Raw genomic sequence first — 19483 nt, forward strand, 5'->3', positions numbered from 1 at the left:
AGCCCTCCAATCACATGTTAGAAACATAGCAAAATGGGCGTGACTTACCAGCTCACACCAACCACGTTTGGAGTGTCATGAATAATTAATCACCTCATGTTAATTCGTAATTCAAAGGTTGGCCTGTAGTAATATGAGCAAAAACATCTTTAAAATATTTGTGTTTCTTAGTATACTAGGCGGAAAAAATACACAAAATCAGTAGTTTAATAAAAACAATCTTTATGGTTGTCCAAAGATATACATTTAAATACAACAGAATTATTGGGATGAACAAAATACATTCAACTATTATTCAGAAAGCGGGAAAGTATGTATGAGAACAAATGAACAAATTCTAAATTACTGTTAAAGTACAAGGAGATACACACACTAAGATTTAATTAAACCTAATGTATGAGGCACATGACTTAAGCATTTTATCAAAAAATATAAAATTTAAAACAGCAAAAATAAAACTGCTGAGACCAATAAGCAGCAGACAAAAGACACTTTCTTTCAAACTGGGAGACTAGAAGTGGCATTCAGCAGCTTCGGTTATATTCAAACATCTTCAGTTCTCTACAATGTCTAAAAGACACTTCAGCTTGAGGTCACACACACGTTCCTCCTCCTTCTGACTTGACAACTCTCTTTTCAAGTCCTGCAAACGCTGGAACAAAGATACCGGTCTGTTTTTTTCACAAGATGCAGCAGTCTTCTCAACAGAATCTTTCGTTTCCACTTCCTTCAAATGAAAAACAAATGCAGGTTTAAGGCATTTATAATGAAAGCTGCTTTTTAACTTCATACTATCCTTAGTTATGCTAGAATACTGTACTTGTATGTGGAAGGTAGCAGCAGGGCGCTTGGAAGAGGAAGTCCTAACTAGGGGAGGTGCAGAGAGGAGGGTGGAGGGGAGGAAGAGCGGAAAAGAGGCAGAGGACAAATGATCCACTTCAATCCTACGCTGAATCTGCTCTCCGATTCTAGATACACATATGAAAAAAATAAAAAATGAAAATAGACAATCCCATAATGCATTATTATATCTTCTCAGTTTAGTGCATTAAAAAAAAGTTTAAACCTAACCTCTGGCCCTCAGCATTCATCTCCTGAACAGTTAAGAGAGTACGCTGAAGTCGCTCCATTATGGGACTCTGTGTGCTGTCTGCATCAAGGAGTCTGTTTATTTTGCAAAAAAATGAAAATAGACAATCCCATAATGCATTATTATATCTTCTCAGTTTAGTGCATTAAAAAAAGTTTAAACCTAACCTCTGGCCCTCAGCATTCATCTCCTGAACAGTTAAGAGAGTACGCTGAAGTCGCTCCATTATGGGACTCTGTGTGCTGTCTGCATCAAGGAGTCTGTTTATTTTGCAAGGAGATGATATTTTCTCAACCAGGTCAGCTGTTTCTGTTTCCTTTAAAGAGCACAAAAATAGAGACTTAATGCAATTATAGTAATGCAGGTATATTAATCCAGTTGTGATGGTGTCTCTGGTATAACTCTACCTGTATGTGGACAGTGCCAGCAGCAGGGCGCTTTCGGGAGGGGGTCATGGTCACAGGCATAGAGAGGACGGTGGAGGTCAGGGTAAGAGGAAACGATGAAGTGCGTAAAGGATCCGCTTCAATCCGACGCTGTACCTGCTCTCCAATCCTATAGACACGTGTTAAGAAATGGTTACTACAAACATCCAAGATAAAAAAAAGCCAACACAGTTAACTCTAATATTAAAATTGTTAATGCTAACCTCTGGCCCTCAGTGTTCATATCGCGAATGGAAGAGAGAATCCGTTCAAAGTGCTGTGATATGGGAATTTGTGCAGCATCACGCACAGAAGGCCATTCCTCTGCGTTTATGTTACTCTGAAACAGCTTCTGTTTGGGGAAATGTCTGGCCGTGGTTGGGGGCCTGACTTTTGACCTATCAGAAAACATTTAAATTTTGTTTACATTTTTTGATGCAAGGCTGTTATGCTATATACTGTGAATAATACATATGTAAAACAGTGATAGTTACACTTCTAAGGCCAGCTGTTTTTCCTGATATGTCTGTTTCACAGCCTCTATCCAGCTATCAGGGGGCTGGAAACACTTCAGGCTGTCTTTGTTAAAATATACAAGAATCTCGCCATCATCCGTGAGGGCATCTGTGATTTAAAGAGTTAAAACATACATTTAACACTGGAACATGTTCAAAGCTCATAATTGGCATTATGTTACTAATCTGTTATTCTCACCTTTTGACACCAGAGTCTCCAAACTCCAGTCCTTCATACGATGCTCTACACACAGGCTTATGATGTCGTCCCAAAGAATTTCATGAAAGGATGGTCCAGTCGTCTCATAGTCCTCCCAATCTGCATCACTCACGTGAAAGTATTGGTAGTTCACTCTTCTTAGCAGGTTCTCCAGACGGGACATTAGAATAGGTTGGCTTAAGGGTGATGTAGGGATCTGGGATACGTACTGGAATATCGAGGCACACAAATGTGGCCAGGAGGCTGAGAAATAAGAAAAGAGATTAGTTTTGATTTCTCTCAATTAAAATAAAGCTACTAAATTCTACAAATTCAAGGATTGGAACCTACCACTAATTGGAGGCAGATCCCACTCAGGAAGTTGCCGGCTGAGGATGGTTCTCTTCAGCCACTCCAGGTGTTCTGGAGAGTTCCAAGCCTGATGAGGAATCAGCTCTCTGTTCTCGGGGAGAGAGAATTCAGGAGGTGGCCAGCAGAGACTGGACAGATGCTCTGACGAAACCACACCTGCTAGGAAACTCAGCACACTGTTACAGAGCTGCACGATAGGCTCCGGGTGCTGAGATGGAAGACCTGCATGCTTCCTGTCCTGTTTGTCTCGGTGTAGTCTGGAGTAGAACTCACGGCACAGGCCTAACTCAACAACCTGCAGCAGGGTCTGAGAGGAAAGGGCTGGGCCAGCAGGAGAACGGGCGGCAAGCCACCTGATGACATGACTCATCTGAAGCGGATCAATTATGTAAAGAGAATGTGTTAGTACATGTTACATTTTCAATAACCATTCAAGACATCAATCCTCATTTTCCCTGATAAGAAAAAAAATTATAAGCATCTAGATCTATCCATGCTTTCACCAAACATTATGTGCAACAGTGGAAACTACTTTTAATTTTAGATGCTCTTAAAAAAGTAAATGGAAATGTAAAAAAAAAAAAAAAAATTTTATTAATTTATTTGTGTTTAAAAAATGGCAACTTGAAATGTGGGGCCCCAATGATTATTTGGCTACAATTTATCACCTTAATTATATCGCCCTACTTCACCTATTGAGCCAATAACTATAGCATTAAAAAAGTTAATATTTATAAGCGAATACCGATACAACTACACATATCACGCATCCCTAACACAAATATTTTTAACTATATTAAAAACAATTGTGTATTCTCAATATTTCTTTGCAGACCAACCTGCTCTGAGCCTTGCAGGTCAGTGAGGGTTGCTGGTATGTGGACGAAGATGTATTCAGAGATGAGACCATCGTTGACTAACATATTCAACATGAGTGCTGTGAAAGAGAGAGACAATAAAATAATCAGATTGCAGTCTTTAACAGTCTTGTCTACTATATTAAGTCTTTCCTTCAAAACTCGCCTTCTTCCAAACCATGATCATTGGTACCGCCCTCTTGGTTGCCAATAACAACCACAACCAGTGGTACAGGAGAGTGCCAGCAGCTGGCCTGCTGCACCTGCCTCAGCTGAAGGAGAGCAGAGAGCAGGGACACATCCTCATCCTCTTCACCCTGTCCAGCACTGTTAAGAGGGGGAAGTAGCATCAGAAGAGCATTGGTGCCATGGAGCTCCTTGTGTTCCTCCAGCAAACACTGGTCTTCTGCACTCAGAGGGCCATGACATGCCTGCACACAAACACAGGGGTTAATCATGTCAATGTAGAGACATTTGGATAACTGGATATTAATGAGCTTCATTTCATGAGTTGGAATTTTTCCCGTGGTCCATTTTCTCCTCAATACCTCACTTTAACTAGGTAAATAATGACAGAATTGTAATTTTTTGGGGAAACTATTCCTTCTGAAGCTTACTTTTATAGCAATGTGAACTTCATGAGTCTGTCCCCTAATATTTGTCAAGCTGTGACTAATGCACAGTGTTTTCAGTTGCCCTTTGAGTTCTTTCTCACTCTCTTCGGATTGGTTTTCGCCACCCAATTTAACCTCAAGCCAGTCTGTCAGAATCCTGCATGGAAACAAACAAAAACAAAAGAGGTCAGTTGTAATTTAACATGTTACAAGAAATTTTTCCACAATTTCGTTCCTTACCTGCTGGCATAGCTTATGTCACTATCACAGATGCTTGGCAACAGAAGCGTGGCTTTCCAGAAGATTCTGTCGGGTGCATTAGGGGTGCTTTCTGCCACAAGAGTGGGCATGTCAAGAGGCATCCATACACGCTCACTGCCAAAGGAGGATAATTAACCATTCAGACAATCATGGTGATAAAAATTATCTGCATTCTGCACATCTAGGCCACACTGTATCCCCACTGTACTTACCTCAGTAAGAGATTGTAGTAGTAGGACACTTTCATTTGATGAACTGCTTCCTGTCTCATTTTCAGCAATCTATATTATTAAAATTAATTGCCAGGAACAATCATTAAGATGCATTAAAAAAAAAAAAAATCAAAGCAAAATAAAATAAAAAATAGAAATCTCCAATAACAGACCTTGTGCAGGAAACCGCCATGTTCCCAGAGTTACCCAGGTTGACCATCCCCTGGGCCAGGAGGTCCAGAGAGGGGCTCGTAGGGGCACTGGGTACGAGAGCCTTCAGTTTGAACCGTGGATCTACACAGCCAGGGGCTGCAGGGAAACCACGCATCTGTCTCTTTAGCTGACGACGCACAGCTACCACGTCACGCCACCTAAAGTATATGCATACAGGTTTCTATAGAAAACCTATTTGCTCCAGGGCTTCCTTTATACACAAAGGGAAATAATAAGCTCCTCAAACCTCTTGATGAACTTGCAGATGCGCCTCAACTCATTGTCCAGGATATCTTGTGCCATTGCGGCCACCTCCTCAGCCAGCGTCTCCTCTACTATGCTGTCGCATTCCTCCGCTGAGCAGCGGGCGATACAAGCCGCCTTTTCTTCTAAAGCAAGCCTGGAAGGGAAGAACAGCATGACCAATTTTGCACGTTCACTGATGAATATCATGAATACTTGTCAAAAGTCATGTTTCACCCAAAAATCTAAATGAAGAAATATTATACTATAATAATAAATGCATATATAATAAACATTTTGCAGAAATTGAGCTTAACAATTAAAATTATCTTAATGCCTAAACGTTTGCATTGTGACAATTTAAAATTAAGCATAATCCCATCCCCCCCAAAAAACCTCCTTCCTATAATCTAAACTCATATTATAAAACATATTACATTCATTTTTTTTTATATTATGTCAGATAAACCATCTTATTAAAAGACTTCATTTTCTTTAGTCAAAACAATTTCCTTTTTTTCCCCATTTAATTTCAGGGAGAAATGTGACTTGTGCATACAGTAATAATCCCTTACAACTGTTAATGAGGAAGCCAAAAGTGACAGACAATAGCAAAGAAAACCTCAGGGAGATATTTATGTAGGATGTGGTACCTTATTTCAGCCTCTGCGGTCGCTCTAATGCTCTCTGTTAGCACCTCGTCACTGATTTTAGCACACAGTTCACCGCTGAACTGCTCAAGAAAGGCTTCCTTCCGCCTGACATCAAACACAAAAAATAGAACGAGTTGAAAACGCTTTGGTTACTAAACATAACCAGAAATGCCTGAAATGCCATTGGTTTGTGCAGCTGCACAAACGTTAACAAATCAAGATCCAGTATTCAGAGGAAAACAGAGTTACCCCCCTAGATTCATGCAATGTGAGAGACCATTTCGAAAGGGAACTTAATATACACAAAAACAAAAGCACTGTATTAAAAAATTCACACACCTGGCTTCTTCCTGCTTGCGTTTCTCCTCTGCGATTCTCTCCTTCTCAGCGATGATCTCTGACGTGGATAGTTCCCTCAGCAGCTGATTTAAGACTTCACTCACAACCGTTTCTAACTCACTGTCACTCGCACTGCAGAACACATGAGCATACACATTAAGACACAAACACTATGTTAAAAAATTTGTTTTGGCTTTATGGAAGTGAAATCTTCTGGCTGACAAAAAAAAACCTGTGGGTCAGAAAAGAACAAGTTCCTACCGGAGGGCTGCAGACACATATTCAGCAGCTGCACGGGTTATATCAGAGACCTCGGCTTCCACTACCTCATTAAGCACCACATCCACCTCTGCCATTATATCCTGCCAGAGATCATAGTGTCATTAGTGAGCTTATGTATGTACCATAGCGTAGGACTTTGCAGTTAAAACTGAAAAGTGTCTCACCTGATCTGTGTAGGCTGGTTCTGGTTTGGGTGGAGGAGGAGGAGGTCGGACTGGTTGTGGGGCTAATATGGGTTGGAAAACCAGCTGTGGAAGAGAGGATTCTGTTTGGTTCTTCTCTCCGGTTTCCTCCGTGTCGTCAGGTTTTACAGGCTCTGTCGTGCCAGGGTGGTCCACAAACAGCCGTGGTTCAGCCAGAAGCCTTGTTGTCACCTGAGGCCTGAAGTCAAGCTCCATTAAGGGCTTCAACTCCTGCCTCTGTGGATGAGCTGCCAAAGACAAGGATTAAAATATCGACAGTAAGTACAAGTATATTCTAATTTTCACTAATGAACTAAGAATCAAAGTGCATCCACACCCTTCAGGGTAGCTGGTGGAGGCTCAGAAGACAGGCCGTCTCCTGTGTACTTCTTGTTGGAGTCAAAGCTGCAAACGGGATTGTGCTGGGGTGGGTTGGGCAGTGGTCCACCGTTCACCACCTCACCAATCAGAACAGTTCTCTTCCTCTCAATGACCACAGACTTCCTCTGCGGTAAGGAGAAATCAGGCTCCTGATAGGCTGTGCGACTAAGTTCTACCATGCTGGATGAGAGACAAAATAAGGCATTCATTTTCAAAAATACCTTTGGACACTATTGCATTGAGAAAAGTTCTTAGTAAAAAAAAAAATGTTTTTGTTAAAATCAAGAGAAACAGAGAAAATAAGTAGGACATACCCATCATTGATAGTAAGGCCATACTGTTGAATAAAGTCTGCGGCTTCAGTGGCATTGCGGAACATGAGCATTCTGATGAAGTCCTCAAGTGGAAAAATGGTGGATCTTTGGGATCCAACAGTAAAGGCCACATTGAGGATTTTCAGTGCCTTGCTTCTCACCTAATCGAACAGAGACAAAAACATTTTGTAATTAAAGAAACTCAAAGGTGTAATGAGGTGCAAAGTACTTCATAAATACTGCCTATAGAACTACCCTCTGGGTAAGATGCATTTACCTGATTGAAGTATCTGTGAAGTATGCAGCTGCTCAAATAGGAAGCTGCACTCACAAGTTTAAAGAACCGGACAAAGTTATTGCTGTTGAGTGCTGCACAGGCCTGCACAGCAAAATCCACCTCTCGAGACTCCCGTACCTCTTTACGGAACTGCTGCACCTCGCTGCATTGACACAAAACAAATCCATTTGTATCCTTTATTCCATCACTGCAAATAAGTATATTACAAATGTGTATTTCTCATTTACATTTTATTATATGAACTGAATCCATAAACTTGGTGTTGTTAGGGACATAGGCCTAATCTACTGTTTGAACTAAAGAAATGCCTTGACTATTGCAATGTTTTTTCGGCTTTACTGCCAAAAGAAAAGATGACAAAAGCAAGGTTTTACCGAAGAATATCTCCGTCATTGAGCTTAAGCAACACATTGTATTGGCGGAACTCTGCTTCATTGGGGCAGTACACCTCTTTAGTGGCTAAGTCTTGATACATCTCCTTTAGACTCTGCAGGCATTTTGTCATATTCTCATTGTTGATTTTTGCGTCAAAAGACATCATGGGTTCCTGGCAGAGGTGATGGGCACAGTGAATGTGGAAACGGGTACATTTCTCAATGAGCGATACTGTTTCTGGATCACATAGATGCTGCTGGGTAATGTCCTGCAAGAGAGGTTTAGACACATGATTATTACAAAATAGACATAACGGCAAAATAATATTCACATTGACACATTTTATATCAATCAGTTTTAGATATTTTAATTAAAATCAACAGTTAGACACTTTAGAAATAGGGCCTTAGATACAGCAACTAAAGTTGTTATGCCCACCTTCCGAATTCCTCTGGTTCTGTTCCAGACAAAGTCATACCAGTCACGGTAATTGCCCTCACCCTGGTCCATAATCTGGGTTACAAGGTAGTCCATAGTCATGCTTAGCACAGGAAGTGGTCTAAGCTCATGAGGGAGTGGTTCTTCCTGATCAGCCGAAGACCTGCTATACTCTTTGATAGCAGCAAAATGATCCACCTAAGCAGAAGGGGAGGATTTTATCACAAAACATTAAACTTTAGCCAAGAACTCCAATAAAAACATGGATTTCAGATCATTACTGGACTGTACTATGATCATCACAAACCTTCTCTGTATCTGGAATAACTTCAAAGACACTCAGCTGGTTGCGGGTTTCTCTCATATACCGCTCTTTCTCCGGGCACATATCAGGGCATGTTCCCACAAACACTTTGGACATATCCAGGTCTGTTCTTTTGGGTCGAGCTTCAAAGACAAAAATATTATTTATTGCCAAACAGATAATTTATCATCATTTATGTTCGAATATAAATATAAAATAAAACAAACAGCATATATAACATCACATACAATATAAATTTAATAACCCTATAATAATAATAATAATAAATGCTGCATTTACTTTATTATAATAAGTTCAGTACTAGATAGTATTAGAGCCAATTAAGGCTTTACCTTGTCGTAAAATCTTGTCTCTCTGCTCTAGGAGGCGGTATCTCTCCTCTACTGTTTCTGCCACCTGACCAATCAGAGGCTGCAGTACTGAGGGCAGGTTAACAATAGGTCGTTCTACACTCCGTTCCTCTAAGACTGACTCCAATAGTGCCTCACTCTCAAACTGGAGTGTTTTAGCAACAGACGATTTTTGGATCGGAGAGCTGTAAGATAAAAACAACATGCAGAAATAAATAAGTAGGACAAATAAGAATCATGCAAAGGGACTGCTTGATATTACATGTCTTAAATTACCTTTTAATAAGGGAGCTAGTGGTGCTGATGGGCACTGCTCTGGGAAGAGGCAGAGCCCCAGACTCTGAGTCCCCTGTCACATCTTTGACTTCTGAAGGTTTAGCAGCTTTTTCACTTGGACCTGTAAATGGCAATCATTTCATAAGCATAACAGTATGAGAGTTAACATTTAGTGCTTCTGCTAAATTAAGGCTCAAACAAGGTATAAAATCACATTTAAACAGCAGCTCTCATGTTGAACATGTCTCCAACATTTTTTTCAGATGTTCATCAGTTTAAAGCAAAAAAAAAAGCTCTCATGTCCTAATTTCCTGTGGCCCCTGTGTTGTTAAATTAGATTTGTACTGTAACTTTTAGCAGCCAAAAAAAATGCAAATGTGAAAAAGTGAACTTGACCTCAAACAAGTTTTGTAGGGCCGGATTTGTTACAGTGGAGGTTTCAGTTCAAAGCGATGCCAAACAATATATGATTGGAATATTTGAATAAATTCTTTCCACTTTTTTTTTCTTGATAAACACTGTTAGCGCATTGATTGACAAATTCTTTAAAATATCATATTTTCATCCACAATATATTTTAATTTAAATGGTTCAATTATCAAAACCTTTTTAATCTTGCTTTTGTTAAAGTGATGAAAAACTTAATTTTTAGCAGTAATTTTATTGGTGACATTAACAGTGTACTTAAGAAGAGCCTTTTGCAGTTTAACAATACCACAAAGCCTAACCAACATTTTACATTTCAATGAACTAAGATTTTTACTTAATTTATTTGAACAGCAAACAAACAACTTAATAGTTACTCACTTTGCTTTTTCCTTTGCCAAAATATCTGAATTTCAGTCCTCTGGAATTGCTTTCCTTTCTTTTTGGCTTTGGCTGCAGCTGTCTGGAAGGCAAGAGAGAGTTCATCTAATTAATCAGAAACACATTCATTAAATGTAACTACTTTTGTGGCAATGAGCATTTTGTATTATGTATTTAACTAGACATGCTCACATGATCTTGGAAATGCACGATGGCCAGATTCTTCTGAGGCCTGCAATACACCTTAAGCACTTTCCCAAAGTGCCTAAAATGCTGTATGATGAGGTCTTTCTTGTTGAGGTTGGGTGGGACGCCTTTGCACTGTATAACAGTGGCATCAGTAGGAGAGAGACCAGCCAAACTGTCTGTGCTCTCCTTTCGAGAAGCACGTCTACCTGGAGTGAGTGTCTGTGCTTCAGGCTTGAGTGCTACAAAGACAAGTGATCACAATCTTAGAAATGTTAGCAAGAAAAACTAATTTCAAAATAGAATCAAAATTTGTTTATTAGAAACCCATATTATAGATTTTAATTTTACATTTATCAGATTCAGTCAATATTGAATATTTAATGTATGATTTTTTTCACAACCTTTTTATTTTAAGATTATCTTTGTTGTCATCAGACACACATAAAATTACTTTTAAGAACACTAATAATTAAATAACACTGTTAAAAGTAATCTTCAACAAATCTCAAAATCAATATCCATTTTATCATATTGTACATTAAAATGCTGTGCTGTCTAGATTTACTTGTAGCTTTTGAGTGTTTAGTGTTTTGGTTTTTGTAATTTACTTTTAATTCACTTACTTCAATTTATTTTCACAATAGTATAGAAATTTAATATATGTCAATAATATAAAAATAATCAAATTTCAGTATTGGTGCGCTCCTGAAGAAAATCACAAGAAAAGATATGTAACTTACAAACTTCCTCTGCTTTTTTCAGCACTGTGGGAGCCTGAGATCTTGGAGGTGTAGTGGCCACATCACTGCCTGTACCGGGTGGATCTGGTCTATCTGGAAGATGATCTTCTCTCTTCACTGGACTGACTTTGGATTTCATTAGCTCAGACAATGCATTGCGAAAAAGCCCTCCAGCCGGGCCACGGCTTCTCAGCAGGGGGCGTTTGGCGGGTTGTCTTGGTCCATCTGCCCCAGCCTCACTACTATCGCTTTTTGCTGCATTTGGATCAACCGGCTCCTCTTTACGTTTTATGCCAAAACCCACAAAAGCGGTTTCTCCTCCACTGCTCTGTCCATCACCTGCTCTATCTTCCGTTCTTTGTGGGGCTTCAGTCTTTGGGTCCCCAAATCCAAAGGATCCAATGCCAGTACCAAATGCAGGTATTTTGTTATCTGATTGAGACTGAAGGCTCCGTGCTGTGAAGCTGAAGGTGGATGGAGTCGTGGGCTGGGAAGCAGGCGTACTGCTGCTGGAAGGGTTGGCTGGCTGAGAGAAGGTGAACTGAATGTTGCTGCCACCACCGAGCATCTCCTTTTGTGAAAAATTAGCATTGGAAAATGAGACCGATGGAGCTGCTGCTGGCTGTGAGAAGCTGAAGCCCAGAGTGATCGGCTTTACGCATGAGAACAGCGAACCACTGGAGGAATTCTCCGTAGTACTAGTTACGGGCTTGGATGATCCAACAGGTTCAGAGGCTGAAGACAGATGTGAGCTGGGAGGTTCGGGGCTGACACTGAAAATAGGTTTGAAAACTGCATCGTTGGGTGGCTTGAAACTAAACTGGTTCCCACCAGCTGGATTATCAGTCCTACCCCCTGTTGAGGAGCTGGATGTGGCAGTGGGTACAGAGAAGGCAGAAAGCTGACCAAAACTGGGCTGGTTGGTAACAGTGCTGCTGAAGCTGGTCAGAGATTGCGAGGCACTGGAGGAAAGACCAAATGCAGAAGACTGAACAAAAGCAGAGGTCTGATCAAAAGCAGACATCTGATTCTGTCCTGTAGCTTGAGAATATGAAGGCGGTGGTAGTCCAAATCCAAGTGTGCCTTGACCCAAACTCGACTGCCCAAAGGCCGGTGCTGTTCCCAGAAAAGTTAATGAAGATGTCTGCACCAATCCTTGTGATAACCCACTGGTCTGGCCAAAGGTAGGCGTTTGGCCGAAGACAGAAGGCTGGGGTGTTGGTTGGCCAAAAGCTGGCTGACTGAAAACAGAGGGTTGTCCAAAACCAACACCCTGTGCTGGGTTCTGCTGGGCAAACGACTGAAATGGGTTTCCAGGCTGATTAGTGTTGTTTGGTGGTCTACCAAAGATGTCTGAAGGATTCATGATCGCTGAAACAGCAACTGTTAAGATTTACTAGTGTGATACTGAGCAAATCATCAGCTGGTCATGACCAACGTCCTCTGAATCCTCTAAAACAAAGATACAAAAGAGTTACCTATGACTTTCCAGTTTATCTCAAACCAAATGTATAAGTTATAACACAAATAATCTCTGCATAATATGTGCAAACCCAACTTAAACATGTTTTTAAGAGCTCAAATAGTAAATAATAAAAACGAAAGCTGCTCCAAGTACTGAACGCCGCCGAGTACGTTTTAACTCCCAAAACCAACCACCGGAGCACTAATATTATTTGTATGCATTTCATATATGTACAACAATCAAAAACACTCAAGTCGAAAATAAACAACTGTAAATACTTTGGTGCTGTTCTCGTCGCAGGCGGACAGGATGTTGATTTCTCTTCTTCGTAAATAACCCTAACCCTTGATTCGACGAGTCTCGCGTGATTGCGGCCTCTACAGGCAGGCAAGAGCATGACACCATAAGATGAAGAGAAGTACTGGAGGTGAATGGGCTGAAATAAACAAGCCTTTAAAAAACATCATCACTCTAGGTTTTATAACATGCAAATTAGACAATAGATATGCACAAATGATAAATGTACTACGAAAAATCCACAACTTTAAGTCAAAGAGTAAAAATGCAGAAAGTTTTGAGTGGTTTAGGGGTAGGGTTAGAGTAAGTTTGTATAGTATAAACACCATTATGGAATGCCCCTACAAAACATGGAAACTAGTGTGTGTGTGTTAAAGGTGATATATTAGTCATTTCATTTGTTGCATAATTTCATTTGCTTAACTTCTATCAGCTGCGTTCCAATATTTATCTGTTGTGGTGATAAATTATAAATATTCACAATTCCCCTTCCACTAATACTGAACAATAACACAAAAGAGAGATTTTGGATTCATTAAAAGGTTTAATTGATTTTTAAGTTCATATAATACATATATCAGCATAATGAAATACAATTCACAACAACAATTTAAATGGAAAGAGCTACAAAATTTGGTGAGAAAAATGTTTTTTGTTTTACGTTGTAATACAGGGTTCTTTAGATTACATATTCCTAAGCACAAACGAATTATATCCAGACAGGTAAAATAGTTGACACATTCACATGATTCACACTAGCTGATAATTTTTATATATGTACACAGGCAGCTTATATCTTGCTGAAATGGTGGTATTCTTTAGCTATTGTTTAGAAGATGTTTTCTGTCTCTCCACAAAGTGGAGGTTCACCTGTCTGTCTGGCACAAGCACTGCACGAGTGAGTGACCTAACCTCACCCACAGTTGGGTCCGGTCGGATTTCAAACAACTTGATTAGCTGGAATGAAAATATACAATTAAAAAACACAATTTACAATGTAATATATCTGGTACAAATTTAAAAATCAATGTCTGTCTTTCTTACCCTTGCCAAAGCCAGATGCATCTCCAGTTCAGCAATGCGACGGCCAACACAGCCTCTGACTCCAAAGCCAAATGGGATTGACCCAAATGGGTTGGGTCTCGTTCTGCCATCTCTGAGCCAGCGGTCAGGTTTGAACTTCTGTGGCTCTGGGAAGACTTTCTCATCATGGCTAATTGCATAGTGGCACAGACTGAATGATGTCTGTTAAAAAAAAAAACTGTTTATTTAGTGATGCCAATTTCTGAACTGTCAACCCTTCTTTTTTTCATTCTAACATTTTACCTTATTACAACAATTTACCTCTTTAGGGAACAAGTGTCCTCCAATGACAATATCATTTTCTGAAATAAGACGAGAATTCATGGGCACCACAGGGTACATCCTGCACATGAAATTATAAAACACAATTATACACTACTGGTCAAATGTTTAGAATAATTAAATTTTTTTAATGTTTCTGAAAGAAGTCTCTTATGCTATATACAGTATACACGCATTAAAAAAAATTCTATTCAAATACATTTTAAAATGTGTTTAACTGTGATGGCAAAACTGAATTTTCAGCAATCATTTAACGCAATCATTTAGTCTTCAGTGCGTCACATGATCCTTGAGAAATCATTCTAATACGGTGATTTGCAGTTTAATTATTATCAGTTATTATCATTTATTAATAATGGTTCTTATTATCAATAGTTTTTGCAGCTAAATATTTTTGTGGAAACCATAATACATTTTCTCAGGATTCTTTGACGAATAGAAAGTAAAAAAAATAAATAAATAAATAAAAATAAAAAACCGCATTTATTAGAAATACATTTTTTAAATAAATTTATTTTATCTTTCTCACCCCAAATTTTAAAACGGTAGTGTATTACAGTTTCCACCAAAACATTAAGTTGCACAACTGTTTTCAATATTGATAACAACAATAAATGTTTGCGCCAAATCAGCATATTAGAATGATTTCTGAAGGATCATGTGACACTGAAGACTGGAGTAACGACTGCTGAAAACTCAGCTATTACAGGAATAATTTTTTTCTTTTTTACTATATTAATTGATTAAATAAATGCAGCCTTGGCTTTTTTTAAATGGCTTTTTATTTATTCTAAACATTTGACCAGTGTAGTCATAGTATATGCCGAATTTGCTGTTTGGTTTGGGCACTGTCAAATGTTATTTTGACTTCTTAAAAATGTATTGTATTACTCAACATAATTCTCAACCTTAATGTTTCCTTGATGACAGCTTTGAGGTAAGGCATGTTGTTCACTTCCTGTGCTGTTGGGATTCCGTCACCCTTCAAGACTCTGGTTACATCCTGATACAGAGCCTCTTGAGCTTCTGGGTCTCTTGAGAGGAGATACAGCGCCCACAACATAGTGTTGGAGGTCTAGAACATGAAGAGGAAAAATATTTCAAAACTCATACGTATTTTGTTTAAATAGTCAAAGATACATTAAATGTCTCTTACTGTGTCCACTCCAGCCATCAGCAGCTCAGAAATACTTCCATAAACGTCTTTACTGCTCATCTTGACATTGGAAAGCAGGTAGGTGAGATACTCCCCAGCAACCTCCTGATTTGCATCCACACGCTTCTGTATGGCCTCCATCTTCATGTCAATAATTTTTCTGGCTTTGCATAATCCATAAGTACAATACATCACCAAACTGCAAAACATGCCTGTATCTCTTACAGTCTATCTGAAGAGGATGTTTGACCTAACAAGCTCACCAAATTTGAATATGCCCTCCCAGCCATTAATGTACCACTGCCAAAATGGCAAGTAATTGCGAGTCCAGTTTGGCAGGAACACCACATGCATGTTATAGGTGAACATTTGTGCAATAGAATTAATGAAATCTTGTGTATCAGCTGGAATCTCTTTCTCCAGGCACCCAATGCGCGTCTCAAACAGAATGGATGAGATCCCTGAATGAGAAAAAGATCAGTAAAGATCAGAACTAAATAAATTGCGTGCACATAATATAACAGTGTAGTGTCAGGTTGGCTTCTAATTGTCCTCATGGGAACATGTAGCTATTAAGGGAATTGTGACAAGTCAGTTACACCCTGAATCTGTAAGCAAGCTGTATCTTCTGTTGTCCGATTTTATCTAATTTCAAGTACTTATGGAAAGGAAATACCTTCAAGGGAGAAGCGATAAAGCTCATTGGTCAAGTTAGAAACCAGATCACCGGTGGGGCTCATCTCCCGCAGATAGTAAATCCGTTTGATGAAGTCTGTGACCACAGCATTGACCACATCTCCATACTGAACTGAGTCCTTTGGATGCAGCATGCGTTTGTTCAGCACTCTCCGCAGTTTGTACCATTTCTCTCCTTCTCTGTTGAAGAACATATTGTCTTTTCAGAAGGGCAACAATAAACAGCACAACTTGCTAGAGTTCACAAGTTTACATAAGCCAAATGCACTATGGCTGTATAAATTCTCCAGACATGACTAGTCTTGGATAATGTATGTGTCACAAAACACACCTATGTTACAGATACAGAACAATTGTGTCAAACATTTTTACTCTGTGAAAGGGCCGTAGCTGATGCCTTTCATGTCACGGTGCTCTCTCCACACATTCATGTGTCCTCTGGAAGGAAACTTCTCATCTTTTCTAAGGAGTTCCTCCAGTAAGTCCACACTGTTTATGCAAATGGATTGGAGGTTTCCAACATTCACTTTGCACAAAGGGCCATAAACCTGAATTTTGTATAACTGTAGAGATGAAAAACAAGTGGTGAAGAACAAAGAACATGTGCTAGTGAAGAAATATCTAGTTGATTTTGAGATAAATTGCATTGTATCGCCAAATTGTTTTAGAGCAACAAATAAAAATCATACTGAGATCACAACTAGTACTGTATTATTTAAAAGTGTTCAATTATACAAGACAGTTGTTTCCTTTCTATTCAAGGTAAAAACAGTGACAGTCTGAGTACATAAATTAATCATTTACAGTCACACGATAAACAAACCATGGCTGTGGTATCTCTCTCTGTACCTGCAGCTCATGCATGCGATTCAGGTACCGTTTAAAGATCAGTCTGTGCATCATCTCAAAGGTTCTGATCTCTGGGAGGTCAGCCACAGTCTTGAGCTTCCCGTGGCTGTCCTGGACAGTGACAGAAGCAGCAGCATTACCCACTGTCCCTCTCCTGACGTCTGTGGCCACTGTCATGGGCCTCAGAAAACCGAATCTGATCCTTCTTTCTGCAGAGCTCACTGCAAGACAAACAGCCATTATGGAAGCAGGGAGAAGAGTGAGGCAAAACACTGATCACATGGGAGGGAGAGGGAGGTGGGGCAAAGCCTCTCTAGTTAACCCTTCCCTATCTGCTGTAATTTAATACTGTATGTGTATTTGTTTTTAAATGTGAAACTTTATCAAGCACATAATGATACTTTAAGAATATTACCATCAACTGGAAAATTTTCTCCACTTACAAAATGTCATCATTTGTGAACATTCTGCTAAATTTCTCCTTTTGTGTTACACCAAAGAAATAAGGTCAGGCAGGTTTGGAATTACATTAAGGCTGGAGAAACAATGACAGTTTTCATTTTGGGTGAACTATCCCTTTAAAAACCACCTTTCTTCCAATTCTTACAGGGCACAGCGAACAAACAAAGGGTTTTGAACCTTTTTAAAATCACATACCTGTGTTTACAATGGCTGTTTTCCTTTAAAGAAATGTGTTTTTTTTTCAATCACCTAAAAAGGTTAGATAATATATAATATAATATTGATGTTATGAAGAAAAAACAGATTTCACTCTGAGCTAAGTAAATATTTTGTCCCACTTACGCAATTACTGGACATGATTTAATATACACAAAGCAAATCTCTGGAGAACCGTAAATCACTGGTCATTCTGCAAGTGAAACATTACTGTAAACCACGGGAAAGACAAATAGTGCATAATGTCAGCTGTTGTTGCTTAACCAATACCAATAACAATAGAAGAAATGGACACATTTTCCATGGTGTTCATAACTATTTGGTACTTCATTCCTTATTGCTAGATTAAAAAAAAACAAAACAAAAAAAACTCAAAAGAGAAATTAAGATAAACTAGAGCATTAGCTATTGATGACTGAACCTTTGTTTGTTTTGTTTTGTTAAAACATAGAATATATTTATGTATTGAATATATATTATATATATAATATAATACACATTTTGATAAATATTCAGTTTGCTGATATCTGCTTATCACTACCTTGCACTGACAGTTTATTGCCACTAATGTTCCTTGTGTCAATAGAGGCAAAAGGGCAAGATGACAAGGATTTTACAATCCAAAGTACATTAAAATAAAAATGTAATAAACGTCATGATAAACAAGTTTTGATCTTTACCTCTCAATGAAATTAGTTGTCATGAACACATTTCGGGCCTCTTAAGATGCCACTCCATCCAGAGCATTGAGAAGTCCACTGAAAGTGAGTCTTCCCATGCCCTGATAGGCCAGTGGAGCTGTGAGAACAAGACAAGGAAGAATAAATGAGATCAACAAGAGCAGAAATATTTCATGGTGCTGTTAATGCCATGGCTAGAGACCAAACTATTATCATAATTAATCACATGTGATTGTAATTACATTATACTCCAAACAGACAGTGAGAGTTCAGAAGCACTGCAGTCTGTAAGACATACTCTCAGTGGGCAGCAGCTCCCGGCTGACGAAGGCTGCATCCACGTCCTCTAGCAGGATGATGCTTTGCTGTGGAGCGACACTCAGCAGGTGGTTGAGGCGATCGTCAGACAGGCTGCGGTCACTGAGACTCATCAGACAGATGCTGTAACCCAGCTCGCCTGCTAATGTAGTTGAAATAGGGTAGATTTAAGGGTATAGCTAGGGCAGGGGTGTCCAAACTCAGTCCTGGAGGGCCACTGTCCTGCAGAGTTTAGCTCCAACATGCTTCAACACACCTGCCTGGAAGTTTCTAGTATGCCTAGTAAGACCTTGATTAACTGATTCAGGTGTGTTTATTTGGGGTTGGAGCTAAATTCTGCAGGACACCGGACCTCCAAAAAAAAGGTTTGGACACCCCTGGGTTAGCGTAGGGGGATAGAAAATACAGTTTGTCCAGTATAAAAACCATTACTGTCACACCCATGGACGTTTTGTTGTGCTTTCATCCCCCATGTGCTCAGTGTGACCCAGTTTTTCCCCGTGTTTGATTTGATTAGTTAGTTCACCTTGTTTATCATCCTCACCTGTCTGCCCCTCGTCGTTAGCAACCCTATTTTAGTTGGGAGTCTGCCCTGTTTGCCTTGGTCCAGTATTGTATTTGTGTTGCTGTGCTACGTGTATCTCCTGCCTTGTATTACCCTCTGTTTGGAAGTATTAAAGATTATTGAACTATATCTTGGTCTTCGTGCGTGTTTTATAGACCACCATGACAATTACGTCTAGGGAATGTCCCCATAAAACATGGAAACCAGTGTATGTGTGTGTGAGTATTTGTCAAAAGGTAATATATTATTTCATTAGTCATTAATTTGCTCCGCTGCATAATTCCATTTGCTTAACTTCTATCAAGTTGCGTTCCGATATGTATCTGTTATAGTGATAAATAATACATTTTCACAATTCCCCTTCCACTAATACTGAACAATAACAAAAAAAACAACAACAAAAAAAGGAGACTTCGGATTCATTAAAAAGTTTAATTGATTTTTAAGATCATATAATACATTAA

The 19483-nt window shown here is 39.3% G+C and overlaps 2 protein-coding genes across 4 annotated transcripts; both read right to left on the minus strand.

Annotated features, from left to right (window-relative positions):
* Positions 1-228: 228 nt before the first annotated feature.
* On the minus strand, positions 229-12748 carry LOC107660624 (germinal-center associated nuclear protein-like). Its single transcript, XM_016449989.1, has 31 exons — positions 12694-12748; positions 10951-12402; positions 10214-10449; positions 10022-10103; positions 9215-9335; positions 8921-9123; positions 8571-8710; positions 8264-8461; positions 7825-8093; positions 7430-7592; positions 7153-7313; positions 6795-7018; positions 6440-6705; positions 6255-6355; positions 5994-6125; positions 5655-5759; positions 5006-5158; positions 4719-4916; positions 4546-4614; positions 4313-4447; positions 4076-4229; positions 3625-3889; positions 3441-3538; positions 2581-2971; positions 2230-2493; positions 2010-2139; positions 1740-1913; positions 1498-1645; positions 1258-1406; positions 821-968; positions 229-727 (listed from the first exon to the last, which is right to left on the minus strand). Exons 2-31 carry the CDS (start codon positions 12314-12316, stop codon positions 554-556), a joined length of 6417 nt encoding a protein of 2138 aa, XP_016305475.1. The 5' UTR covers positions 12317-12402; positions 12694-12748; the 3' UTR covers positions 229-553.
* Positions 12749-13363: 615 nt separating this feature from the next.
* LOC107660626 (sterol 26-hydroxylase, mitochondrial-like) lies at positions 13364-18694 on the minus strand. 3 transcript variants are annotated; one of them, XM_016449991.1, is made up of 11 exons: positions 18435-18694; positions 18137-18254; positions 16779-16999; positions 16302-16492; positions 15910-16109; positions 15497-15694; positions 15234-15397; positions 14986-15152; positions 14057-14138; positions 13757-13957; positions 13364-13669 (listed from the first exon to the last, which is right to left on the minus strand). In XM_016449991.1, the coding sequence occupies exons 3-11, from the start codon at positions 16953-16955 to the stop codon at positions 13535-13537; spliced, it is 1515 nt and encodes a 504-aa protein (XP_016305477.1). In that variant the 5' UTR covers positions 16956-16999; positions 18137-18254; positions 18435-18694; the 3' UTR covers positions 13364-13534. The 3 variants fall into 3 exon arrangements, with proteins under 3 accessions (XP_016305477.1, XP_016305478.1, XP_016305479.1); XM_016449992.1 differs by having other exon boundaries at positions 18379-18694; XM_016449993.1 differs by lacking the exons at positions 18137-18254; positions 18435-18694 and having other exon boundaries at positions 16779-17033.
* Positions 18695-19483: the final 789 nt, after the last annotated feature.

Source organism: Sinocyclocheilus anshuiensis, unplaced genomic scaffold (assembly GCF_001515605.1).
Source record: "Sinocyclocheilus anshuiensis isolate Anshui unplaced genomic scaffold, SAMN03320099.WGS_v1.1 scaffold627, whole genome shotgun sequence".
Taxonomy (NCBI): Eukaryota; Metazoa; Chordata; class Actinopteri; order Cypriniformes; family Cyprinidae; genus Sinocyclocheilus; species Sinocyclocheilus anshuiensis.